The sequence below is a fragment of the Numenius arquata genome, chromosome 12 (assembly GCF_964106895.1).
Source record: "Numenius arquata chromosome 12, bNumArq3.hap1.1, whole genome shotgun sequence".
In the NCBI taxonomy this organism is placed as follows: Eukaryota; Metazoa; Chordata; class Aves; order Charadriiformes; family Scolopacidae; genus Numenius; species Numenius arquata.
The window spans coordinates 43,948,027-43,975,762 of record NC_133587.1 but is presented as its reverse complement, the minus strand read 5'-3'; the positions used below and the strand labels follow the sequence as shown (position 1 = coordinate 43,975,762).

General features: G+C 51.4%; 1 protein-coding gene across 1 annotated transcript in view; it reads left to right on the top strand.

Moving 5' to 3' along the window:
- Window positions 1-19,584, top strand: part of CCDC12 (coiled-coil domain containing 12) — a 42,798-nt gene extending 23,214 nt beyond the window's left edge. The window contains exons 2-7 of the mRNA XM_074157402.1: window positions 3,475-3,545; window positions 15,762-15,841; window positions 17,774-17,835; window positions 17,938-17,972; window positions 18,375-18,451; window positions 18,747-19,584. Coding sequence (XP_074013503.1) covers window positions 3,475-3,545; window positions 15,762-15,841; window positions 17,774-17,835; window positions 17,938-17,972; window positions 18,375-18,451; window positions 18,747-18,826 — 405 coding nt within the window. The 3' untranslated portion in view covers window positions 18,827-19,584. The remainder of the gene's footprint in view (window positions 1-3,474; window positions 3,546-15,761; window positions 15,842-17,773; window positions 17,836-17,937; window positions 17,973-18,374; window positions 18,452-18,746) is intronic.
- Window positions 19,585-27,736: the final 8,152 nt, after the last annotated feature.

Below are 27,736 nucleotides of genomic sequence, written 5' to 3'. Positions count from 1 at the left end.
GCTGGAGAGGGAAGGTGGTTGAGGAAGGAGGTATTGGTTGCAAACCCCCATCGCTTCTGTTTGCGAGGGCCGTTGGTCACCTCCACTAAGTAGAATATCAAGGGAACGTTATTTTTCCCCATTTCCGTCTCGATATTAACGGCTTTTTAAGTACCACCCTCTCAGCTACGCTCGGGCAAGGTGATGTGAACCAGGAGGCTTCATATTTTAGCCAGGTTCATGAATAGCGCCGATGGGTGCAGCCTGAGCACTTTAATCGCCTCTTTCTGCCGGAGTAATTTAAAGTTCGGCTTCCTCACGCAGTGGAGAAACCCCAGCGTTTTGGGTGAGGAAGAGTGAAAAGCAGAGGAGGGATCTCCAAAGCCTGGGGTGCACCCCGTTTGGTGCCTGCTCCGGCGTGAAACCGTCGAGAAGCGCTTTGAATCAGCTGCGATTTTATATGTATATTTAGATTTCAGACGGCTCCCTCTGCACGGCGTCTCGAGCAAGCTGTTGTCGTCTTATAATTTTGCCTTTTATTTTATATTTTTTTATTTTTTTTTTTTCAGCTGGCATGAATTCAAGCGCAGGAAACCCTCGTGGTGAGGGTTTTTTTTCCAGCAGCCTGGCTGGAAATTCAAATTGTGAAAAGCTGGGCAATCAGAGGAGGAGCAGCTTTTTTCCTCTGCTGCATCCCTTAAATATTGCTTTAGAAAATCCTTTTTTTTTTTTGGAGGGGGGAGTGTAAAATCGGCAACGAGCTGTTTCTTTGCAGAGCTGTGTGTCCCCGATGCTGCCGGAGGTTTCTGGCCTCTTCGCCACGTGTCGCCTGTGGCTGGGGGGGGGTTTGTTTTTTTTTTTTCGTCACTCTGCTCGTGAAACCGAAATCTTATTTACGGACCGTTTCGCAAACAGGGGAACCAGCATTAGTTTCTCTTGCTGGGGGCTGGCGGGAGGAAGCCTGACTTCAGTCACCCATTTTCAGACCTCGGTTGTGTTCCCCTTGCGCTCTGATCTTATCTGATGGATCCTAATTAGCGGAGGATGATGGATGATCTCGTTTTTTTTCCAGCTCGGGACACCCCCAGGGAGACTCTCTCCCCCACTCTCCACGGCATCTGAGAAGGTGCTACAAGGGAGAGCTGCAGCGGAGAAAAAACTCCCTGGTTGAAGGCACTGCAGGGACATGAAATTGCTCGATTTTTCTAGGAACATCACCGAGACTTTAGGAAATATTCGGGTGGTTATGGGGAATAAATTGGAATTGGGGATTTGGGGCGAGCTCTAGAAGAGTGGTAGGATTTTAAGGTGAAATTATTTCAGCATATGGGGAAAATAAGGATTTGCAGAGCTGCAAAGAGCCTGTCGTGGGAACAACAACCCCGACTTGATGTGAATAATTCTTGCCAAATACCTCTTTAGGATTTCTGAACCTGCTTAAAAACCCTCCTGGCTAAAATTCTAGCAAGAATGAGGGGAATGCGGGCCCTACGCGCGTGCGCTGAAAGTATGGAAGAGACGAAAGGAATGAGAAAGGACTTGAGAGCGCAGGAAGGTACTTCCCAGGACTTTAAATAACATGGATTGAAAGGTGTCTAAATATTCCCTGGCACTAAGCTCCCACTAGAAATTTAACCTCAGGCTGCACGTGCTCGTGCGAGCCAAGCTCTTTATTGAACAAGAAATACCTGTGCAAATATCACAAGGTTACTATGGCCTTAAAAATAAAATCACAAACAGGGAGTTAAAACTGAATTAAATATTGTTTTTAGGAATTCTTATTATTTTTTTCTTTCTAAAAAGGCATTTTAGTTGCCCTTTGATCAGGAGCTGAACTGGAACGACTCCAGTGGCTGCTGAGCCTGAACCAGAACCGAGCTGGTTTCCTGGCTTCGCCTCCCTGTTTTGCACCTTATCTTAATTTTTAACCCAGAATGGAGTTTTAAAGTTCGTATAGTCAAGATATTATAAGCAAGCTGTTCACCAGGAAAACCTTTCTGGTCCTTTCAGAGGGTCAGGAATAACGTCACGTTGGTCGTCTTCTGGTTATAACCAATTTTTGCTTGCAATTTTCCAAAGAGAGATGTGAACTTATTTTAAAGGTTAAAAAAAAAAGAAAAAAAGCCTTTGAAGCGACCGACCCGAAGGGCTCCAGCTCTTTGAAAACTGGGTTAAAAGGACCCGTAACCTTTGCCGTGCGATGAAAGGACATAACTTCTCCGGTCTCCGAGCTGTTCCTGTTGAAAGGTGGAGATGGATGTTGGCAAAACAGCCCCTGGCTGTTCGGTGGCAACGTGAATCGTGGCCAAATATTACAAAATACTTCATATTTATTACCTGTTCGCTGGGGTAAACGCCTCCTGCTGGAACCGGCCGCGCTCAAGGAAATAAAAGCTTTAATCTGCGAGAGCTGCCACATTTTCCTTTTCTTTTGGAGGGTGATGGGGGAGTTCACCCAGTAAAGCAACTGCTCCCGAGGAAGTCGCTCATTCGTTGCCTTTCTTATAACGATATATTGCAAAATAAGGGTTTGCCACGGAACGTGCTTTGTTGAGCGGTTGAAAGAAATTAGTTAATAAGTGTGAGAACCAAACCAAACCCCTTTCCGGCTCGCTATTGTTAATGTTGGGTATCTGTGCCTGTCCGGATATTAATAAATATAATTGGCAACTCGACTAATAAGCTGTCGGTGCCAGTGTCTGGATGATGCAAAATGAGCCTCTTTGCAAGAATGGCACAGTCTTAAATTTCTTATTATTTATTTCTCAAAGAGAAATTTGATTTACGTTACTGCGTGCGCGGTGTTTCTGGAGCTGAAACGGGACCCTTTGTTGTGCCGATGGCTGTTTGATTGCCGCCGGCTTCTTTCCCAACCTGTTAAAACGTCCAAAATGATTATTTAGGAGAAAGCAAAGGGACCTGTGGGAAGCCTGCAGCCGTGAGTGAGCTCTCTGGATTTTTTACAGGTGATCTGCTGCCCCCAGAGCCATCCCGGCGTGGACTTGTTCACTTCCTAAACTTCTATTCTCTCTCTTTTTTTTTTTTTTTCTTTTTTTTTCTTTTTTTTTTTTTTCCTGCCTGTGCTCCCTTCAAGCATCCCACTAACGTCCAGCTTTTCTTCTGGAGCTGGTCACAGGGGGGATTTAACTCCCAGGTCCCTGCCACGGTGACGGGGCGAAGGCTTTGTTTCGCTCTGGTCCCCGATCTCCTCCATCCAGGTCGTAACTCAAACACAGGACGAGGTTTCTGAGCTCCGTTATTAATTGCAACTCGCCGTTTGAGGCAGTTCTCACCTTTATTTACCGTGCTAGCAGAGTACTACGGGGAGAAAAAGGAAACCAGGCTTCATTTCAAGGTGTAATGATTTAAAAGCCATTTCAAACTGCCCGTCACCGTTTGCCCCGTGCTCTCCCGGGAAGGTTTCTGGGCTGCTGTTTGCTCTCAGGTATTTCCAGAGAGGCCACAACCTGACAGCTCGACTTCTCCTTCTTTCAGAATAAGGACGATGGCGAACCTGAGAACAAGCAGTTCAGAGAAGACGATGAAGAGGAGACCGTCAAGCACAAGTAATTATTTATTTATTCCCCCTCGTCTCTCTTGTATGTATTGTTCAGGCGCTGCTCTCCCGTTTGCTAATTAGGATCTTTCCTTGCCTTCGAACGTGAGACTTATTTTTTATTTTAGTGTGAATTTGATCTCCTGGTGTAAATCATCTGAGATGAGGGAATAAAGAGGAAAAGCCCGGGGCTGATTTGCAGCGTTTCAGGGGGAAGGTGGTGCCATCAGGGGTGTCGGGAGCATTTCCCCTCCCTCCCTTTAGGCTCCCTTGAATTCTCCAGCCGTTGCTGCCTCTCTGTCTCCTGCCCGTGTGTCATTTTCAGTGTGGTTTTGTATTTTTTTTTTTTTTTTTTTTCTCCATAAATGGGGGCCTGCGGGGCACGCGTGGCTGTTTAACTGCGGCCCCACCGCTGTTTTCTCTTGTCACCGGAAAATGTGAGCACAAAACCAACCGAGGCCGGGTGTCGCTCCTGGCAGGACCAGCTGACTCTGCACTTGGTTTCCTGCCGGTAAAAACACCCTCGGGTCCCCTTTGGAGACAACAGGGGGGTAAAGTTGGGTTTGAAGATGTGGGACGTGACCTTTTCTCATCTCTTTACCGGCAAGAAACCTCCTCTGTGGGAGTTGTGCAGCAGAGATGCCGCTTCTAGACGAGGAGCTCTGCTGAGAAAAGCAGAGCGAAATCCTCGTGGGCTTCTTAGGAATAACTCCCAGAAGAAAAATTCATCCCTTCTTGATGAAAATTCATCCCTCCCATCCAGCCCACCTGGATTTGGGGCCGGGAGAGGTTCTGGAGAACCATCACCGAAGCGGAACTTTTCTTTGTAGGCGCCCCGTGGTTGGGTTTCGTGGCCGGAAAAGGCACGAGGTCTGGGTTGAAGCTGAAACGGGAGCTAGAGATCGTCGAAACGATGATGAATAATGAATAAACAGCTCTTGCTTTCCAGCCCTGCCACTCGATACGCCGCCTGGCGAGGTGACGCGGTGCGTGGTGGCCCCGCTGACGAGGAGCATCGGACCTGGGCTACCTTTACCGCGCGTTGGGCTAACGGCGACGCGCTCCTGCTCCCAAACCTGAATTCTGAATGGGTCAGCAGCTAAATCTTGGGGAAAAAAAATAATCTTGTTGACTCCGACTGACTTTCAGGCTGAGGTTTGCTTCTTTTTAACCACCGCTGAGCAGCCTGGAGCATTATCAGAGGTGATGTGGTTTCATACCAAGCCTTTGGCGTCACGGCTGTCATGTTGGCAAGTCATTTTTTCCACGACCGCTTGTTCTTGAGCTCTCGTTTTGTGGTGGGTTCAGCAAAAAAAACCCCTTCCTCTGCATGTGCATGATGCCTTAAAACTTCACCGTGGTTATTGTAGAGAGCAAAGAACTCCCACCTCCTCCCATCAGGCTTCTCTTGAAATACCTGGGAGCGATTCCTTTGGGGAGGCAGCTTTTGGGGCAAAAAGTTGGCTTTCCGGATGGATTTTTTTCCTTGGGGGATTCTGTAGCTCTTTGTCCTCCTCGCCAAGTACGGCAGGTTTTATCGGCATCTAAACGTAATTTTGCAAGGCAAATTAGAGCAGGATCCGCTCTGCAGGAAATGTTTGAATCACAAATTTGACTTGAGATAATTCTTAGCTTTTGCTTCACTTATTGAATGTTCTTTTTTTTCTGTTGCCGGAATTGGCCGTGGGTTTTTAACAAGATCTGGGAGGCTGGCGAGCCGATAACTTGATTTTGTCTTAGATTTTAAGTTTCCCAATAGCGCAGCTGAACTCGCTCAGCCCTTTGAAAAAAGGGGAACTGCTGTGAGCTGATGCCCCCTTGGCTGGTGGCAAAAGGTAGATTGAAATAATCCCCTGGCGTTTACCCTGAATTTGGGTAACGAGGGGTCCCAGTAACTAAAATGTGCACCCAAACGAGCACCTCAATAGTGGCGCTGCTTTCTCAAGCTGAAAACCACCGACAGTGCGAGGCGGGGAGGGGAAATTTAGTGGTTCAATAAATAATCCTGTGGCCGATGTGGGGGGGTTTAGGTGTGCTGACCACCCCAAAAAGCGGGCAGCACCCTGGTTCTTCCTCCATCCCTGCAGTTCCTTCACCCCAGACCATCCTTTATACCCTGGAGGAAGGACAGAACCCCCGGGCGCTGGCTTTACTAATATTTTCTCGCTGCCGATGTGACGACACGCTTTTTGGCAGCTTCCTGTTTTTTTTCTAATTGACTCAAATCTCCTCCCTGCCCCCCCCCCCCCCCCCCCCTTTTATTATTGTTGTTGGGGTTTTTTTTTTGGGTTTTTTTTTTTTTGTTTTGTTCCGTGTTTTTATCTTTCACGCTGCAAACTGCCACCACAGGAACAAGTGCTGACGAAGCCCTCTGTGAAAACCCTGATAGACTCGCGGCAATTTCAGCTCCGGCTATCTCTGATCTGAGCTCTCCGGGGAGTTTATATCTGTAATTGCGAGGAGTTTGGGTTATTTTTTTTTTTATTATTATTATTTTTTTTTTTTAACTGGTTATGCTTAGCCACACTGACCAGGAAACACCTCCCGCCGCGACGTTTGCGATCCGCCTTTGCAAGGAACAGGGTGTGGGTGGACTTTGGCCCTTCCGCCCCGTTCCCTTGGGGAAAAAAGCAGTGGGTTTGGGGCTCGGGGATCCTCAGGGCTTTGGAAAGCCACGGCTGGCTGGAGACTGGCATTGCCACCCCCTGGGGACCAGGGAGGCATCGAGCTTTGAAGCTGGGCTGCAGTTCTGCGAGTGGAGCTCGTTGGGGGGTGGTTAAAAGTATAAATAAAAAGCCAAGGTAGGGCTTGGAGAGGTTAAAAAAAATAAATTAAAAATACTCAACTCTTCAACTTAACTAGAAATTGAGCTTCAGCGAGCTGCTGTTAATCAGCTGCTGGTGTTTCCACACTTAGTCATCCTTTAAAATTATAGCTCCGTGCCCTTGCTGCTCGCGGAGATGAATTTCTGGGAGGAGCTGGGGGAGGCAGGGGTTGGGAAACGCGATCTCTCCCCTCGCTGTGGGAAGAATGTCACGGGGCAGGTCAAAACCGCATGTATGTATTTATTTATTTATTTTTTAATCTCTGCACAAAAGAAAAAAATCCAGCAGCGAGTCTGCTCAGCGTTGGCTGTAGTTTGTTTGGCAGGAGGGGCCAGGCAGTAGTGAGGATAACTGCTGTGGGGATGTGCTTCCTTGCGTCCTGGAGCGTGGAGACCTTACTGAAGAGCTTAAAAAAAATGAAATTAGTTAAAAAAGTATCCTCAAATAGGGGAGAGAGCGGTATTTATACGTCGGCTGAGCTGAGAACACGTGGCGTGTTGGATGGATGTCTGTGTGGACAGCTGAAGCTGTTACCGCTGGTGGCTTGTCATGATGGACATTGTGCAATGAGGCAGGCTCCATCACCGCCCCACATCTCCAGGGTCCCAGAGCGTGTCCCCTCCACTGGGGAAGTGGAAGAGGTGGCAGGAGCAAGGCTGTAGCTTTTGGTGGACACTGGAGAAGGCAGAACAAGAGTTTAGGTGGTTGAATCCACCTGGTTGGTAACCAGTGGGGTGAGGAGATTGACTGAGGAGCTGGCAGGATCTACCTGGCTGGTAACCAGTGGGGTACTGGGTGAGGAGATGGAGGAGCCAGCAGGATCTAGGCTCCCTCCTGAAGATGCTTGTCACCATTTTGCCCAGCGAAGTTGTAGATGTAATTGTGGCTGCCCCTTCCCTGAAGATGTTCAAGGCCAGGGCTTTGAGCAACCTGGTCTCATGGGATATGTCCCTGCCCGTGGCAGGAGGGTTGGAACTGGATGATCTTTAACGTCCCTTCCAACCCAAACCTTTCTATGATTTTGGTGCAGTGCAGAGCCCTTCTCCCCATCAGGATGAGCTCTGAGGATGCTGTGGAATTTCCCTCCAGCTAGAGCTGTGTCCATCTCTGGAGGAGGTATCTGGGAGATGATCTGCTTTCACAGAGAAGGCCCCATGGAGATTCAGCTGGTCCAAAGCCTGGTTCCGCCCTCCTAACAGAGGCTGTCGATGTGTTCAATGGGTGCCTGGTGACCCTGGCTTTGCCTTGGACAGGCTGGATGTCCCTCTGTCTGTCCCCCAGCAGCGGGGTGCAAGGGTGAGCAGCCAGCGCTGAAACCCTGGTCCCTCCTACTCAACCCTTGCCTTTGAGTTCCCAACATCTTCCATTATTTCAGTAGTCACTACTAGGAACGTATCCGTGCTTTAACCAAACCACAGAATTTTTGGTGTTGATTTTTGGATGCTTAGACCTCCATCTGCCCCGCTCTTGGTGGTATGTTGGGGGCACAAGGCTGTATGTAACCCTGAGCTTACCTGGAGCTTCTTTTTGCTCACAGACCTTCTACTGGCTCTGTGCTGACACAGTGGACCTGAATGTGGTTATTGAAATGCAGCAAAGTCATGTAGAGAGCGAGAAGGTCTCCCCTCGGCCTCCTTTTCTCCAGGCTGAACACCCCCAGCTCCCTCAGCCGCTCCTCAGAAGTTCTCCAGACCCTTCTCCTTGTTCTCCAGACCCCTCACCAGCGCCGTTGCCCTTCTCTGGATGCGATCCAGCCCCTCATTGTCTTTCTTGTCACGAGGGGCCCAAAACTGGACAAAGCACTTGAGGTGGGGCCTTACCAGTGCTGAGTATGGGGGGGACCATCGCTTCCCTAGTCCTACTCACCACACCTGAATCATCACCTCAAGAAGCTGGAAAGACCCCATAAGAGCACGGTCAAAGCATGTTCTTGCACCAGCGTGTGGAGGAGCGTAGGAGGGTCAGGGTTTTGCACATCAGCCACCTCCTGGTCCTTCATCCCCAGCCTTGGTCCTGCTCTGCAGATCGAGTGTGGGTCTTGTCCCGGTTGTCGTTAGTGATGTTGAAGTTCCTCGTGTCTGCCTGGAAAGACCTCAAGTACCTGGAAAAACAGCATGGGAGACCAGACTGCCCTGTGGCACCTTCCTGCGTTTGAAGAACTTCTCTTGTAACCCCCCTCCTGCAACCCCTGGGGAGACGTCTCTCCCCATCTGCGCTTCCCCCCCCAAGAAGCATGTCCTGAGAAACCGGCTTCCTCGACAAGTTCTGGGGGCTCACGGTGTAACGAGAGGCATTTGGTTTTTTTGGCATTCCTTGAGTGCCTTTTGGCAGCAGCTCGGGGAGAGGAGGACGTGCTCCCACACGCTCAACTCTTTGAGCAGGAGCTGCCCTCTCCCAGCAAAGGGAGGTTGCTCCTCAGAGGGTGGGTGCTGATGGGTTTCTGCCTCTGCTTGTTCCTTGCTCTTTTTCCGCCTTGGGCGAGGAATCCAGGAACGACGGCAACAACTTCGCCCTCTTGATCAAACATCTCTGGACTTCTGCCTTAGAGATGTCTCAGTGCAACTGCAAGAGGGGTGTGAGGACAGCTTTAGCATGGAACGCCTTTGGATGTCTTGGTTTTGGAGCAGATGCACATCATCCCGGTGTGTATCTTGTTTGCTGGAAAGGTCACCATGCGCAATGGAGCAGGACGGAGATGTCTGGACCTTGCTTTCGAGCCAGCCCAGCCTCCAGGAAAGCTGCAGCAGGAGGTGGTGCACCTAGATGTCATAGAATCATGGAATCCTAGCATAGTTGGAGTTGGAAGGGACCTTAAAGCCCCCTCAGTCCCACCCCCTTCCCTGGGCAGGGACACCTCCCACCAGACCACGTTGCTCCAAGCCCTGTCCAACCTGGCCTTGAACCCCTCCAGGGATGGGGCAGCCACAGCTTCTCTGGGCAACCTGGGCCAGGCTCTCACCACCCTCACAGCAAAGAAGTTCTTCCCCAGATCTCAGCTCAATCTCCCCTCTTTCATTCAGTTTAAAACAGTTCCCCCTCGTCGTAGGGCTCCCCTCCCTGATCCAGAGTCCCTCCCCAGCTTTCCTGGAGCCCCTTGAGGGACTGGAAGGGGCTCCAAGATCTCCCCGGAGCCTTCTCTTCTCCAGGCTGAACCCCCCCAACTCTCACAGCCTGTCCTCACAGCAGAGGGACTCCAGCCCTCCCAGCATCTCTGTGGCCTCCTCTGGCCCCACTCCAACAGGTCCATGTCCTTCCTGTGTTGGTGGCCCCAGAGCTGGAGGCAGCACTGGGTGGGGGGGATCTCCCCAGAGTGGAGCAGAGGGGCAGAAAACCCCCCCTTGCCCTGCTGGCCACGCTGCTGGGGATGCAGCCTAGGATATCAAAACTGGCTGCGAGGGGACAAGCTGGGTAGGAAAAAGTGAAAAAAAAGAAGGGATTGTGGAATTACATCCATGCCAGGATCAATGGGTGTTGTACAACCAGTCTTGCTGTGCCCCTGGAGGGGTACGGTGCTGTAGAGGTCCCTCAGCACCCATGGGTGATCACACAGCATGTCCTAGGTGACCTTGCCGACAAGTCCAGCAGGTCGGTGGGGGGGTGACCGAGAGGAGCAAAGAGGGTACAAGAATCCAAGCCTGAAATATCTGCCCAAATTCTCCTAATCTGGTTATTTCCATGGGGTCTGCAGAAGGTGGGAAGTTTGTCAGTCGGTTAAACTCGTTATACAGTGAATTTTCCCTGGCAAAACAATGAAGGGACCTGTAGAAGCAGCTTGAAAGTTACTTCTGCTCTGTGGTTTGCAACTGGAAACAGAAAAGGGAAGAGGCACTTTGAGGAGAAGTGTTTACTGCCACTGAAGAGCATGTTGAGTGGTGCCCCAGGGGACATCTTCACCGCATGGCCCCACAAGTGACCCAGCGTCCCTGCTCCTTTCGGCTTCTTCAGTAGCTTGGCCAGAGCCCAGCTCCCTACAACTTGGACCCCAAACCTCCTGGATTACTCCTGAAGTCTCCTGCTTTGCTCTCCTCATTGTTCTGGTCGCCTTGTCCCTGCTCCTTCAAACCTTCTTGCCCTCATGGAGCACGTGGTGAAGCAGAGGGTCCACCAAACCACTGCTTTTTCAAGGATTTGAGACCTCCCTTGTATCTTCTGGAGCAGTCACTTCATTAGGTATTTGAGTGCGGTTTCCCAGGACTAAGTGGGTTTTGGAGATGTGGAGAAAGAAAATGAAATTCTTGCGCTGGTTCCTCTTTAAAGGGCAATGTGGAAACAGTTGCCCAGGACGTTTGGTTTCAAGCAAATGGGAATGACTCACAAAAATGGAAGGTTCTGAAAACAGGGGCTCTGGAGCAGCTTGGGAAGGTCAAAGGGCGGCAAATTCTCAAACTGGATGGTATTTCTCCAGGGCTTTGGAAAAGAAATTGCCTGAAGGGGCTGAGATAAGATTGAGAATACCCAGGACTTCTTTAAACAGCTTCCAAAGAATGGAAAGGCTCCACCACGGCCCTTCAAAAATAGTCGTTTGGGATCTGGGTGTCGGAAACCACTTTGTTTTCATGATGCAAGAGAGGAAGCCTCTTTCTTTTCCTGGCTTCATCAGGTGCCTAGAGTTGACCAGAAGGCTTAGAACGATCCATTTATCAAAAAAACCTGCTGTTTACTCCATGAAGCCCTTGGCGCTGGAGGAGTCAAGTGAAAATAACAACCTCGTGGACGGCTTTGAGTGTCCTGCGTTTTCCGTCGAGATAACTCGTCGCATTCTGCGCATACCCTGCGTGCCGGGCTGTTTCCAACCCGCCCGCTTCAAAGTAAAGCTGACATCTCCTTCCCTGGTGAGGAGCTCCGGGCCTGAGGAAAAAGCAGATTTGAGGCATTCCTCACCTAAAACAGGGAACGCCTCACCCCCTGATGGGCTTTTAGGAGATGCTGGGAGGCTTTGTCCATCGTTTCCCTCCGTTATTGCTGCAGCTACCCAAGTCCTCATGTGGTCCTCGGAGCTTCCAGACCAGTCCTGGCTCCTTTGGGCCGGAACAGGCTGGGAAACACAGCACGAGGTGCTCAAGGAGCAGGAGATCTTCTGGGATGGGCATATCCATCATGTATAAGAAGATGCTGATGCTTGATCCCACCCCAAAGCCAAATGGTTCAAAGCCAGGTCTTGTTTGGATGCTCCATCCTTTCTGAGAAGCATTAAACACTTGTATTAGAGCTGGTGATGTGTCCTCCAACCCCAGGAGCTCCACCTGGCTCTTATGTCCCCATCCTGCAGAGCCTGTTGTTAGCTCTGGGTTTGGGGGTTTTTTTGTTGTTTTCCGGCTAATTGGGATAATTCATCACTTGTAAAGGCTGTCTTACTGGAACGCAGTGCTAGAGAAACCGCTAGTGCCTGAACTTTATTTAACCCACCTCCGTGGAAGACCCGTAACTTCTTCTAAATGTATATATTCTTAACCCTTGCCTGCCTTCACATTACGTGGGGTAGGACCACTCTGCTGCTTTTCTCACTGTTTTTACAGACATATTCATGCACGGGAAAAGGGGAGATGAGTCTTCTGCTCCTGGAGAATGTGGCACTGCTGGGGTTGGTGCTTGGTGAAGTCCCCGAGCCCCTCGAGGAGGTGGCCGTGGGGAGCGCTGGGCAACGGCGAATTACCAGAGGGCAGGTGCGAGAGCTGCTCTTGCCTCGCATGGTTAATTAAAGGCATTGATTTTGTGTTTTCTCCCAGCGCTTGCAGTTGGTGCAGGGGTTTAATAAGGATCTGAAAGCACTGGGGGTGGGGGGAATCTTCTGGGTGCAACCTCGCACCCTTTCTCCTCTTCTCCATCGCCATCGCCCGCTTCCCCTTCTGCCAGACCCATGCCGCCGCTCGTCCCCTCTGTGGCAGAACCTGCCGAGTTGTGCCTTGTGGTTTTATGTATTTATTTTTATTTTTGTGGCTAAACCTTCAACGAGCAGGAGCAGCACCAGATCGCAGGGCTTTTGTTTGCAGCCTCAGATGGGGCTTTCTGGGCTGGAAGAACGTTGGGGAGCAGGTTTAAAACCCCAATTCCCCTTCGTTGTGCCTTCTCCAGGTGGTGCCAAAGCCCTGGATGATGTAAGGAAGGGCTGGACACCCTTTGTGTAGCGGGACCCAGACCTGCAGAGTGGGTGCCCCTTGAAATATGGGATGTGGGAGCTTCTGCTGCGAGCAGAAGACCTCTCTGCTGGTTTGGCTGAGGCCGAGCAGCCGCAGCTCCCATCGCATGCACAAAATGAGGATTTTTAAAATATCGCTTGTCAAGGTGTAATGATAACATCTTGCCGGACCGAAAAAAAAAAAAACCCAGCTTGCTTAGCTTTCTTGTTTTAGCTGATCTGACCCCGGGGAGTCTGGGTTTGGTTCCTTTTCAGCTCTGAGTAAATCCTCCTGAATGTTGGTCGCATTTAGAAGGAGATACCGTAAGTTTGCACTCCGCAGGGTCTGTGCTGCTTTGGCAGATAATAAATCCTCTCCTGCGAACCTTGAGCCAGATGTTGGACATCGCAGCCTGACGTCCTGTTACGTCCTGGATGAATTACCTGCTCCTCTTCCTCCCCCGGCCTCCCAGCTTAGCAACAAAATCCCTGCTGAGCGGAGATTGTCCGTAAAATCAGGGGATAACGGTGATTTCTGTGTGCCTGGAGATGGCATCTCCTGCAAAAATGAAATCACTTGATCTTCCAAGATGAACCTTCTTGAAAAGAACTGCCTTTATGGCTGGGGTTGGAGGGGGATCAGGGCAGGTTAATTTAATAAATCCCTCCTCCCAGGGCATCTGTGCGTAAAAATACACGTAAAACTGCAGAGCAGCTTATTTTCGTGGGGTGAGGGTGCTCTTGGCCTGGGGGAGGTATCGCAGCTCCAGACTAATCTCTCCCATGTTCCTTTTAAGCATCTTTTCTCCTGGCTGTGGGGAAAGCCAACGACATAGAGGGATTGAGAGCACCATCAGCAAGTTTGCAGATGACACCAAGCTGTGTGGTGTTGTCGATACGCCAGAGGGACGGGATGTCATTCAGAGGGACCTGGACAGGCTGGAGAGGTGGGCCCAGATGAACCTCATGAGGTTCAACAAAAGCAAGTGCAGGGTTCTACACCTGGGCCGAAACAATCCTCGGTATAAATACAGCCTGGGGGATGAGGCGTTAGAAAGCAGCCCTGAGGAAAGGGACTTGGGGGTGCTGATGGAGGAGAAGCTGGACATGAGCAGGCAATGTGCTCTCGCAGCCCAGAAGGCCAATCCCATCCTGGGCTGCATCAAAAGAAGTGTTGCCAGCAGATCCAGAGAGGTGATTCTGCCACTTTACTCTGCTCTGGTGAGACCTCACCTGGAGCACTGTGTGCAGGTCTGGAGCCCTCAATATAGAAAGGACATGGACCTAAGTGGGTCTAGAGGAGGGCCACCAAAATGATCAGGGGGCTGGAGCACCTCTCCTATGAGGACAGGCTGAGGGAGCTGGGGTTGTTCAGCCTGGAGAAGAGGAGGCTCCGGGGAGACCTCATAGCAGCCTTCCAGTACCTGAGGGGGCCTACAGGAAGGCTGGGGAGGGTCTGTTTCCAAAGGCCTGCAGTGACAGGACGAGGGGCAACGGTTTTAAGTTGGAGAAGGGGAGATTTAGATTGGATATTAGGAAAAAGTTCTTTACTCTGAGGGTGGTGGAGCACTGGAACAGGTTGCCCAGGGAGGTGGTTGAGGCCCCTTCCCTTGAGATATTCAAGGTGAAGCTCGACGAGGCCCTGGGCAACCTGGTCTAGTTGGGGGTGTCCCTGCTGACTGCGGGGAGGTCGGACTAGATGACCTTTGGAGGTCCCTTCCGGCCTGGACCAATCTATGAATCTATGAATCTATGAAAGTTGTTCCCGTTTCACGGTGTTGTGCTGATTTAAGGGCTCGGGGGACCTGGGCTTGATGACAGGAGAAATGTTGATGAGTTTCCTAAGCTTCCTGGGCCCTCGTTTCCACTCTGCTGGTTGCATTTATCTCAGTTAGGTTTTGCCGAGCTACAACCACATGCTCCCACCAGCTCCGTGGCACCAGCCATGGTGTGGGTCGGACTCTTGCAAGAATATTCAGTGGCCAGAGAGGGGCTGGGATGGCATGGGAAGGGTAGGACTTTCCTGCTGACCTCCAAAAGCCCCCAAAAAACCCCCAAACTTGGGTTTTACCTCAGGTGAACATGGCCATCTGACCACTCACTTTCCTCTTCTCACCTCTCTTGGGCTGTAGCTTCTTCACCCCTTCCTTTGCCTCCCTTTGCTTTGACTGGAAGCCCTTGGGATGGGCTCACTTGCTTCTCCATCGCTAAAGTCCAGCAGGGAGGTGGTCCTAGGTATCTTCTGGGCAGAAAAATGGCAATACTCAGCCGCTGTTGATAAAAATGCCCTCTTCTGTGTTTGTGCTGGGGCTCTCTGCGTCATCCTCTGCAGCGGAACAATCACCCTCATCGCTGCCGAAGGCTTTGCCGACCGCTGGAGCGGGAGCATCACCAGGCAGCAAGTGCTTCGCTTTCTATTTAAACTGATTAAACCCATCGACGGTGTTAAATGAGTTTAATCTGGTTAATTGGCCCTGCAGGCTCGTGTACTGGTATATTGATCCAGCCCATAAACCATCCAGCGTTGTACGTGTGCGTAAGTGGCTGGAGATGGGATGGGGTCCCACGATGTCAATTTTCAGGGCTTTGGGTTTGGAAATTCCTCTGCTTGAAGCTTGTGGAGTTTGATTCGGGGAGGAATCGGTTTGGGGGTGCAGAGGACTGAGGTTGTCTGTTGGTTTGGTCCATTTGGGGCCCAAATTATTCAGGAGAGGTGTAAAAAGAGCCTTGCAAAGGGGGGGAATTAGCATCTAAATATCGGGGTGGTGTGTGCACAGGGGAGAGGGCTCTTGAGCTCTCCTGGAGGGAGGTGAAATGGTGGGTGAACCTCTGGGTGTCCCCGTCACCGCCAGCTCCACCACCCATTTGCTCAGGAACCTGAATTTGCACCACGTGGCTGACCTGCACCCCTCTTTGAAGCATCTCTGGTGACTTAGTAACCACCTTGTACCCTAAATACTCTTTTTTTTTCCCCTGTCCTTCCCGTGTACCCTCCTGGGATCATTTTTTTCCCTGATTGTGGATCTTCTCTGGTGTTTCCATCCTGAGTCTATCACTGGGTTGAGACCTAAAAGGGAGCTGGGCTGAAATTCAGAGCTTTGAGAGGGGTCCGTTCCTTTATCCTGCCAAGCTTCTGGTTGACCCTGTCTTTTCTGGCTTCTCTGGGTCGCTGGTGGCCCTTGGCCACTGCTTGCAGCCGGTGATGTGCCCCTCGCTAGCGAGAGCCCACGGTCCAGGGTGACATGAATGTGTCTCACCCCTCTGTGCTCTTCTCCTTCCTCTCCAGGGAGCTCAAGCTGCGAAACTACGAGCCTGAAGATGAGGAGCTGAAGAAGAGGAAGGTGCCCCAGGCCAAGCCGGCCTCAGGTGGGTGGAAGCTGGAGCATGGTGGGTAGGAACTAGATGATCTTTAAGGTCCCTTCCAACCCAAACCGTTCTATGATTCTATGAAATGAGGGAGCATGAAAGCAGCAGCATTGCCAGTGGTGGTGCTGGTGCTTGTGGGGAGGGAACGAAGCAGGACTTGGTGGTTGTGAGGACAAATAAACTGGCACGGGACTCTACATCATAGAATGGTTTGGGTGGGAAGGGACCTTAAAGACCATCCAGTGCCACCCCCTGCCCTGGGCAGGGACACCTCCCACCAGACCACGTTGCTCAAAGCCCCCGTCCAACCTGGCCTTGAACCCCTCCAGGGATGGGGCAGCCACAGCTTCTCTGGGCAACCTGGGCCAGGCTCTCACCACCCTCACAGCAAAGAAGTTCTTCCCCACATCTCATCTCCATCTCCCCTCTTTCAGTGTCAAACCCTTCCCCCTCATCCTCTGGCTCCCCTCCCTGATCCAGAGTCCCTCCCCAGCTTTCCTGGAGCCCCTTGAGGGACTGGAAGGGGCTCTAAGGTCTCCCCGGAGCCTTCTCTTCTCCAGGCTGAACCCCCCCAACTCTCTCAGCCTGTCCTCAACCTAGTTTAGTGGGAGGTTTCCCTGCCCATGGAAAAGTGGAAAAGCAACTGGGACGTATTCTGGTCGGCTGTGAGGGTGGTAGGTCCTGGGAGATGAGTGTCTGCAGCCCTGGAGGGTGCTGGCGTGTCTGAGCGGCCGTGGTGGGAGCTGGGCGAGGGTGATGCTCGTTGGCCCCGTTGCTTCATCATTCTCTCTCGCCCGTGGGGCCTGCACACCCTGCATTGCACAAGTGGGTGTGTGTCAGCACCCCGAGTCCAGCCCCAAACCCAAGGGCTGACACTCAGAGGAACCCAGCTCTCGCTGGAGGATTCTCAAGGAGATTCAGGCTGGGTTTTGGTTTTTTTTTTTGTTTGAATTACCTTTGAACAAATATTAGTCATGAGTCCAAGGGCGTTCAGTCTGTTATTTCCTAGCACTGAACCCTCCGCGCAGCTCTTGAGAGGGAAGCAGAGGATAGAAGTTCCCTTGATCTTGAAATATTGAGTCCTCCTGGAATAAATCTCTTCAAAAATGCCCTAAATAAAAAGGCTGCCTTTGGGAGATCTGGTAGGTGGGAATGCTGACACCGCGCTTTCTTTATCCTTTTGTAAAAGTGAAAAAGTTCCTCTGACTCTTCCCGAGCGTGTGGTTTGGAATTGGCGATGGCAATTTTGACCGTTCCCAGTAAAAACCGTGCTCTCTGCCAGCCTTTCTTGGGAGCTGTGGTGCCCATTGGCTGTGGATCCTGTGCAGAGGCTGGGGATGGAGGAGAACAGAGGAATTAGGATTTGGAAATGGATTAATATTAAATGTGCTTCGGGCATATCCGTTTGCTGGAGCAGGATTCACCCCTCGGGGATGTTCCCCCTGGTGCCCTCGCCCCCCTCCTTACACAGACGCCCCAGTTGAAGGATGGAGGGCTGGTTTCCACGCCTGCTTTGCCATTATCCCCAGTATCTCCAGACCTTTATGTAAGGTCTGGGATGGACCTTGATTCCTCCGAGGTGTCTCAAGCTGCGGCCTCGTAAATGAGTCACCGCGAGTCAAATTCCAGTTTAAACACCTGGGGAGCAGCTGATCCCTGCGGGTCTTGCGAAAAGAGGACTTGAACCTGCTGGGTTTAGTGGTTGTTGGGTTTGCATCATTTTTAGGAGTCTCCAGAAGGATGGAAGGACCTGTGTACCCACCTGTACTTGTATTTACAACGCTCTTAAAGCAAAGAGGTTCAAATGGGCTTTTATAAAAGCTTCTGTGAGCCAAGCCCGGAGCTCTGGTGGCTTGGTTTCCCTGTGCCTTGTCCCCTTTGGTGTCCTCCCTCTGCTCCCTGTGCTGATGCTGGTCCTGTTTCTCCATCTAGTGGAAGACAAGGTGAAGGACCAGCTGGAGGCCGCCAAGCCGGAGCCCATCATCGACGAGGTGGTACGTATTAGTCAGAACCGCTCTCTGTGGGCGCATCTTATCTGTGTCCAGGCTTGAACCTCACCTGAAGCTCTCACTTGGGTGTCTCTTCTTCCTCCTTAGGATCTGGCAAACCTGGCCCCCAGGAAACCAGACTGGTGAGTGCCTGCAGAACACTGGGAAAGGGGTGTTGGCATCAGCGGTGGGTTACCATCACCTCGAGGTTGGGTTAAAAGTGCTAGAAATGGGGAAACCCCGCCCTGCTGTTGAGGGAGACACAAGGCATGGGGCTGCCCTCCCTGTTCCTACTCACACTGAGTCTCCACTGATCCCTTTGGGGGTGTTTGTCACCACGGTGGCCTCAGTGACAAGGAATGCTCTGGGCGTTGGGTTGGTTTGCCCATGGGTTGCCTTGGTGGGAGACACAGACTCTGCTCCGTGGAGCTCGTAGGAGAGAGAAGGAGTTTCTCTTGCACTGGGAAAGGCGTAACGTGGCCCCTCTGTCCACATTTGCCTGGGGCACGGAGGATTTATTCGTACATTGTTGTTCTCCTCCACAGGGATTTGAAGCGAGATGTGGCCAAGAAACTGGAGAAGCTGGAGAAGAGGACTCAGAGAGCCATCGCTGAGTTGATCCGTGCGTTGTGGTGCCGCGGGGATGGCGTTATGGGCCCACCAGTTGTTCCAGAGGGATTAAGTGATCCTTACTGGGAGCTCGGTGCCTTGCTGTTGGGCCATGGAGGGACTGGTGGAGCTTCATCCCCTTCCTAAAAGGGTCTGTGAAGCTGTTGGTCCCAAGTAGCTTCCCCGAGGCTGCACGCTTGGTTTGCGTGGTGGGGAAGAATGGTTTGTGGGCTTGGGGCTGCAGTTCAGGTCCTCTGCTGTGTGGGTTCCCCAGTACGGCCGGTTTATTGGCTGTTTCTCACTTGCAGGAGAGCGGTTGAAAGGGCAGGAGGAGGAGCTGGCGTCCGCTGTGGGGTCAGCAAAGCAGGAGGGAGGCGATTCCGACTGAGGAGGTCCATTCGGCAGCCTCTGGGTGGGCTCTGCGGATCTCCTTATCCCATCGCTCTCAGGTGGAGGCACCTCCTTGGGCCACGCCGCTCGCTGACACTTTCCCAGAAGCCCATGGATTCCACCATGCCTGAAGGAGAGGAGCAGATCCAAGGAGCCTTGCTGTCTTCTCTCAGACTGTGGCTGTTCCTCCCTTGAGGAACACTTCACAGATAGCTTTTTAGGACCATGGGGTGGGGCTGATGGGAGCAGGACACAACATCCACATTAGCTTGAACCTGGGCTGCCAGGACTTGGAGAAAAAGGGCTGATGCCAGAGAAGGTAAATTTAGTCTAACTCTCCTCTCACTTGCTGGGTGAGGAAGAAGATGCCCAAGAAGCCTCCAGCAGCCCTTTGAGAGGCTCTGCCCAGTTTCCCAGGGGACCCACGCTCCTGTTCCCGCCCAGAGATGCCTTTTTCAAGGTGTTCCTTTTTGCAGAAGACCTGCTGTAACCGTCACGTGGGGAACAAAGAGGTCTCTTGCTCTGGCTGTGAGTATTTGGGAACATCCGTGGTCGGACCCAGTGCAAGATAATTCTGCTAGAAGGGGCTTTGTGGCTCAGGAACTTACGTCCAGGTGAGGTTAACGTGGGGTTTGTTCTGCTCCCTGCAATTTCACTGCGCAGCGTGTACCGCTCCTCTGTATGTTTTATAATTAACAAAGTTTGTTGTTAACAAATCTTTTCATAATAAAACAGTCCCGTGGTGGAAGAAGTTTCACTTGGTCTGCAGAGGGCTGCGTGGAGGCAGCTCATTTCATGTCTGTGGGGACTTCAGCCCACTCTTGGCTGATCCCTGTCCCCTTCCCTTCCCCGGGACAGGGAGCAACCATCTTCAGCTCCTGTAAATTTGAGGTGGCCGAGCTGTAGCTACAGCAGGTCAAGCACAACTGGACCCAGCAACCTGGGGTGATGCCAACTGGAAGAAGTTAGGGGGTGGGATGTGACAGAGCTGACCCTGGAATCTTCTCTAGGTCTTGGACATTATGCAGGACAAGTGTCTTGGCCCAGGTTTGGTTGCTCGGGTTCCTGAATCCTTTGTGTTGGATTTGGAAGTGTTTTTGTCCTGAGGTGAAACATCTGGTGCGTACGGCTTTGAGAGGGGTGTTTACAGAAGAGTTCACCTGGGATAAAAATAGCTGTTCCTGTCAACGCCCGCATCCTGCTGCTTTTAAAAGCCTGTTGAAAAAGAACTGTCGGGGGCCTCAGATTATTGCCAGGTCCCCCAAGCAGGACAAGATTGGTCCCAGCCGTGCTAAATACAGCCTGAGGGATGCTTGTCCCTCTGCTGGGATCTGCTGTGACTGCCCACCGCTGTGTGGTGAGGACATCTGAGGGGCTTTCCACCTGCAGAAACACTGTCCCTGCTTCCAGCTATGGAGCATAGAGCAAAGATCTGATGAAACACCTTCTGGTTCCTCCAGCTTCTGTCCACAAATGGCTGCTTAAAGTCCTCCAGCCCCCAGCTTCTCCAGCCCTCCAGCCCCCAGGAAGTCCCCTCTCCTTCCTGGGGATCATTTTGGGGCTATTTTTATTGTTTTGCCCTATTTTTCCCTGGGCAGGAGGCAGCCTAGTGCCCCTCACCCTTGTTGTCCCAGGTCAGACTATTTCTGGGCAAGAGAAACAAGATCTGTCACCAAGTGTGAAGGTGGCACCCAGGCACCCCATGGTGCAGGGACAGGTTGGGTGCTGCTTGTCATAGGTGCTCTTGGCCATCAGGTAATGCTGTCCTGTGTGTCCGTCATGGAAAATGGGGTGGATCTGCTGATCGGGGACATCCTCGGTGCTGGGCAGAGCATGTGGTGGCCCTTCAAGGGTGCTTAGAAATGGAAAGGACCCTCTGACTTGTCACAGCGGTGGCTTTGCCACCAAAGTGGAGCTGTCAATGATGGAGATGAGTGTTCAGTTCCACCACATGGGTGTATTTATGGTTAGTTAATGACCTAGTGGTTAGTTATTAATGACCTGGGCTGTCACACACCTTCATTGGGAAAGAAATTGGGGAGCAAGAACATAGAATCGTAGAATTGTCTGGGTTGGAAGGGACCTTTCAGATCATTGAGTCCAACCCTCGACCCAACACTGATAAAACCCACCACTGACCCATGTCCCTCAGCAACACGTCTGCCCGGCTTTTAGATACCTCCAGGGATGGTGACTCCACCACTGCCCTGGGCAGCCTCTTCCAAGGCTTGATAACCCTTTCCAGGAAGAAATTTTTCCTGATCTCCACCCAAAAACTCCCCTGGTGCAACTTGAGGCCGTTTCCTCTTGTCCCATCGCCTGTTCCTTGGGAGATGAGACCGACCCCCCCCCCCCCTCGCTGTGTCCCCCCGTGGAGCCGTGGCCTCCGTGAAACGCCCTGTAGATGTCAGCAAATCTCCGTGCACAGAAGCCAGCCAGTCCCAGCAGCTGGACTCTGTGCAAAGCCGAGATTCTTGTCCCCGAGGTCCCTTCCAACCTAAACCCTTCGATGATTCTGTGATAAATTTCCCTTTCAACTGCCCCAGGTTCCTTTTCCCAGAGCAAACCTGGGCTCCCCCTGGCAGCAGAAGCGCCGTTCTCACCGTGTCCCTGGCAGAGCTCTCTGCCCTGCGTGGGCTGACGTTTTTTGAGCTCATTAGCAGCCTTATACCCCCCCTCCTAAAAAAAATCTAAACAATTCAACCCCTCTTTTCTCATGCAAGGAAAAGCTCTCCAAAGGTTCGTTTTCGCTCTTTCAGCTCTCCTTGAAAATTTAATTTGGAGATGAAAAATCAAAGCATTTTCTTTTAGGACAACCAAAGTGCATCATCCTGACTTTTCCCTTTCCCACGCGCTTTCCGCTTTTATTCCAGCTTCAAATTAAGCTGGGACCAACCTGAGCTTGGAGACCCAGCTGGGAAGGGGGAGAAGTCTGTTGCCAGCTGGATGATGGGGTCCACAGACCCTAAACGTGTGCGTGGGAGCTGGGACCTGCTGCTGGAGCCTCCCATCCTCCTGATTTTTGGGAGCGTCCCTGTATCTGTGCTTCCGGCTCGGTGGCACTGACCCAACCACAGTCTCTTCTGCCCGGAAAATACCTGCCCGGAGTCTTATTTCCTTTTCTTTGCTGAGGAGACAGGTTCTTTTCCCTCTTTCTAATATATTCATAATTTTCTAAACCTTTAAAGTATTGTTTTCCAGCCCCTCAGGGTGCCCTACTGCTTTGGTTCCCACGGAGTTTCCAAAACCGAGCGTGGACATCCCATTCCCTGTGGAGAGTGGCCTCATCACCTGGAGCAGAACTGTCCTTGCAGGACACGAGGGGTTGGGGATCCACCTGGAGAGGGACAGGCGGGAGGAAGAGCAGGATCAGGTCTGTTTCCCTCTCCAATGGGGACTTGTCGTGAAGCATAGTTTAATCCTGACACAGCACTGGGACCCCATCATGAGGTGGAGATCCCCGCATGGGAGAGGGATCCTCGGATGGAACTGGGATCTCTGCATGGGACAAGGATCCTGGGATGAGACTGGGGTCCATCTATGTGACAGGGATCTCGGCATCAGACAGAGATCCTGGAATGGGAGTGGGGTCCTGACGTGCGATAGGGATCCTGGCATGGGACAGGGGTCCTGGAATGGGACTTGAGGTCCCTGAATGGGACAGGAATCCTGGCATGGGAGTGGGGTCCATCTATGGGACAGGGATCCCGACGTGGGACCAAGGTCCCAGCATGGACCAGCCCTGGGACTGGTGTGCAGGTGCCAGGGGACTAATCCTCCCTTCCCTGAGGCATCCCCTTCCCCAGCCTGGGGGAAAGAGGAGCATGTGGGGAAGGGCTGGGAAAATGGGGGCATTTAGGGTGGAACATCAAATGGATTTGAAACACCCATGGTGTGGATGAAACACCCATGAAATGGATGAAACACCCATGGATTTCTTTTATTCCCTGGCTCTGTGGCCAGATGGTGAGGGTTTTTTTCCCTTTCACAGGTTGTGTCCAAAACCTTTGTTTACCCTCGAGACCTTTTAAAATCCCAAATAGTGCTTCTCATGGCCCAAAAGCAGCTTCCACTTAGCCATGGGTTTTCTTTTTGGCATTGAAGGTATCCAAGGGACCCACCTGAAGCCCCCTCAGACACCACGGTGCTCTGTGCTCACATCCTGGACCTGTATCCTCAGGATGGTGCCGTGGCAGAAGCACTCGGAAAAACAGCCCTGGTTTGCTTTGACTCAGTTTCCCTGGATGAGGGAAACTCCTCCGAGAGCCGGGGTGGAAGAGGAGGACAAGACACGGGAGTCATCCCGATGTTGAGCTGAGCCTTGGCAACGAGAAATGATTGCGTGCTCCATCGCCACAATGGCCAAAGGAAAGGTCCCCTCATGGGTGTCCGTCTTGGTGGGGCCTTAATTGTCCCCAGGTTTTACTTCTTGGAACTGGGTTTTGCTTCCTGGAGCGGATTTTTGACCCCTCCAAGTTCATTGCCCTGGGACGTTCCTCAGTGTTTATTTTCTAGTTGGTGGTGGTTTGTGTTATAAGTATTTGTGTGTATTTGTATGTATACACACACACACACAAATACTGGATCTAGAAGTTCTCACAAAGACTTTATTAACTGTAGCGTCAGGCACAGGTCTCAGGACAAGACCTAGCTCTTGGGTGTGGAGAGGTTTGCATTTGTCTTGGTTGGCCTCATCTCTTCTGGCCAAGATGATGAATTTGCACCCTGGAAAACCAGCTCTTCCCTCTCCAGTTCCACTCCTTGTACCTGCTATGGTTTGGGCTTACATCTGTCCCTATTTCTCTTCTCCTGGTGCCTTCTTATGCTCTTGGTTGACCCTTGAGGGTCAAATGCTCGCCAAACTCAGTGTTTGCTGCCTGGCGCCTTTGGAGTGTCCTCCCAATGGAGTGTTTGGAGGCAGAGGGAGGCCCACCCTGCAAAGCTCAGCCAAGCCATCGCTGGGGTAGCTTTTTTGGTAACTCGTTTCCATGGACGTGATCCCACCAGGTTGCTCTTTGCCCACCGGTGAGATGCTTGGATGTAAACTCTGGATGGAGGTTGGGCAAAATAAAAGTGGAGCTGGGATGGAAGGGGAGAGATCAATGTTTTAAGGCTGTTCCACCTCCAGGCTTTTGGGCTTCCGTGGTGTTAAATGCCCTGATACCTTGGGAGCTCTCTGGGCAGCCGTCAACTGCTGCCAGCATGAGCACGCAGCCTCATATCTCATGGCCTCCCATTCAAGTGGCTTCCCATCCAACCTTGCTCCACGATGTAGCAAATGCAAGGTCTTGGTGATTAAATTTTAACACAAGAGGGTGAAAGGCATGATTTTGAGAAACAGGATGGGGCCGCCTCCAGCTCTGGAGCCTCAGCACAGAAGAGACATGGACCTGTTGGAGCAGGGCCAGAGGAGGCCACAGAGATGCTGGGAGGGCTGGAGCCCCTCTGCTGTGAGGACAGGCTGAGAGAGTTGGGGGGGTTCAGCCTGGAGAAGAGAAGGCTCTGGGGAGACCTTAGAGCCCCTTCCAGTCCCTCAAGGGGCTCCAGAAAAGCTGGGGAGGGACTCTTGATGAGGGAGGGGAGCCACAGGAGGAGGGGGAAGGGTTTGACACTGGAAGAGGGGAGATTGAGCTGAGATGTGGGGCAGAACTTCTTTGCTGTGAGGGTGGTGAGAGCCTGGCCCAGGTTGCCCAGAGAAACTGTGGCTGCCCCATCCCTGGAGGGGTTCAAGGCCAGGTTGGAGGGGGCTTGGAGCAACGTGGTCTGGTGGGAGGTGTCCCTGCCCAGGGCAGGGGGTGGCACTGGATGGTCTTTAAAGGTCCCTTCCCACCCAAACCATCCTATGATTCCCATGGAAAGCAGACCCATGGCCTGAGTCTGGAGACTGGCACGTCCTCTGGGACCAACCACCTTGCACCTCCTTTCACAGCACACGCCAAACCGTGCCAAACTCTGTTAATATCGACATAGTATTTCCAGAGGGTGACTACGCTGTGGCTTGAGCAGCCCTTGCAACGTGCCCTGCTGCGGGAACTACCCTTTTCTGGAGAGGGTGACCTTTCTGGAGGCCCTCGCTCAGGCCACGGGACAGCGTTTGGCACCTCGCGTGCCCATGGAGCAGAACTGTAGGTTCGGTGTGAGAATTTATGCGCAAAGTGCTCGCGGCTTGTGGGCCGTTTCGGATGTCACATTTCTGCCCGATTCTTTCAGCACGAGCCTGTTTTCAAATAAGCTGTGAATATTTTATGGGCAAATTTTCAAGCGAGCCTGGGATTCCTTCGGAAAGCAGCCTTTCATGGCTAAATAATAGAAGTGGGTAGGAAATGTTGTTTTTTTTTTTTTTTTTTCTTTTCTGTTTTGTGGGAAATTTCAGGATTTTGGATTCTTTTCTCCAAACCAAACCAAATTTGAAGCTCTCCGCAAGATGAAGTAAAATTGAAAAATCATGTCGGGCCAATCAAAACGCCATTTGGAAGCCGAGATGCGGACGCCGTGATTTGCTAATGCCGTAAGTCATCTCTATTTTGGTTTTTTGCTTTTTTTTTTTTTTCCCAGGAGCTATTCAGGGTCTCCTGGGACATGCTTTTCCCAGTGCTGGGAGTAAACTGGACTGTGGTGGATTCACCACCGTCAGCTTCTGTTGGAAGGACTCTGGGTGGTGGTGCTGGTGCTCCTGGAGGAACTAGCCCACCCATCCCTGTCGTCTGGTGCTCTCATCTCCCTTCAATCTTCACTAACCTTGAAGGCCAAATCCAAGACTGCAAATGCTCCGTGGAGGGTTCAAGCAATATTTGCTCCTCATCTCTACTGGTGGAAGTGGTGGTGGGGCTTGAGAACCTGGCGTTTCTTGGATTAGGCAAAACCCTGAAGAACTGGCATCAATCCCACCATCCCAGTCCCACCAGGACTGGGCATCTCGGTGCACCTATTTGGACACGAGAGCATTGGATGGAGATGTGGGTTCATGAAAGTGGAGCATCACTTAAAAGTCAGTGGACGTGATGTGTCCTTCTCCCACCTGCCATGAGAAGATGAAGGCTCTTTCTTACAGCCAGTCTGTGTCCGGCACAGTCTTCATGAATATTTGAAGTGCCTGATTTGCTGTTTCTTTTGAAGACCCTTGGTGACTGTCACCCCACATGCTCCAGCAGTCCTCAAACAAGGAGGTCAATGCCAGCATCAAAGAGGAGAGAGGATTATGGGTTAGAAACTTGAGGTAATGACATTTTTTTAAGGTGCGATCCAGACAGCGCTCTCTGCACAGCCGATATGTAACGACAGGATAATTAAATGTGAATTATATTTATGCAGTTTCTGGCCTGAGCCAAGGTCACAAACCCATTTTAGAGGATGATGTTCATGGGACATCAGCCAGATGCTTGTCCCAGGTGACCACCAGCTTCTGCTGTGAGTTGAGGGAGACATTTCTTTTCAGGTTGTGCATGTGAGGATGTGCAAATTTGAGGTCCAATGCTGCTTCTGATAGACATGTGGCCGCATGTCCTCCAGCCCTGGTGGTGACCATACCAGAGGAACCAGCTGGCCGAGGCCTCGGGCTGATGTCCAGTGTTGTCCCACTAATGTCCAGGAAGGGTGATGGTGTCCTGGGTGATGAGTAACTTGGGAAATGCCTTGTCCACGGTGATGGGGAGATCGTCTGACAACCCGGGCCAGGGTTTTATCAGCGGCAGTCATTTTAGCAGAAGCAGAAGAGCATCAACGCTCCCCTGGTGCTGGCTGGCTCCTTGCCCTTGTCACTTGCTTTCTGTTTGACTTGCAGAAGGCCTTTCGTCTTTACAGCTCATGAAATAGCAGCAAAAAATATATTTATGTTTTTCAAAGTCTGCTTATTTGTCTTGGAAGTAATATTTCTGTTTCCATCAGTGAGGAGCTCTATCCCCCTCTGACTAAGGGTACCCCCATCTTTGTTGGGGTACCCCCATCTTTGTTGCCACCATTGAGGGCAACAAAGCTGGTGAAGGGCCTGAAAAACAAATCCTATGAAGAGCGGTTGAAGGAGCTGGGACTGTTTAGTCTGAGGAAGAGGAGGCTGAGGGGACACCTCATCACTCTCTACAACTACTTGAAAGGACACTGTAGAGAGGTTGGTGCTGGTCTCTTCTCACAGGTAATTAATGACAGAACGAGAGGGAACGGCTTCAAGCTCCAGCAGGGTAGGTTTAGACTGAACATTAGGAGAGAATTTTTCCCGGAAAGAGTGGTCGGGCATTGGAACAGGCTGCCCAGGGAGGGGGTTGAGTCACCATCCCTGGATGTGTTTAAGAACCGTTTAGATGTGGTGTTGGGGGATATGGTATAGGGGGAACTTTGTAGTGTAGGGTAGATGCTTGGACTCGATCATCCCAAGGGCCTCTTCCAACCTAGATGATTCTATGATTCTATGATTCTATGATCTATCAAGAGTTACTCTCCCAAATGGAGCATTATTTTTCTTAAATAATTAAGCAGTTCTTGATGGGTTTGCTGTGTCATGACTTGCTAGGTACCATGTATTATTTTTCCCCACCAGGTTACAGTCTCTACCTGAAAATCATTATAGAAATAGCTGCAGATCCTTCTTATGACAGGGAAAACTCAGTTCTTGCTCCTCTACATCCTAAGAAGAGAGTGATGGCCTCTGCAGTCCTGTTCTCCATGTCTCATACACAGAGGTATGTCTAGATCCCAGTCTTGGGCTATATTGGAGGTAAAATGGGATTGGGGTTATGAGTAAGGGAAGTTCTGCCCTACAGATGAAGTTGGCCACCAGTGTCCCTTCTCCTGCTTCTCTGTTTGTGTCAGGCACTTGTGTTAGTTATTAAGGGGTTTCTTTGTGCCTCTGTCTGCGTGTGTGAGTTTTTCCCCTTTTGTTTTTGCAGACCCCCTTTGCTCTGTGGTTTAATTTGGG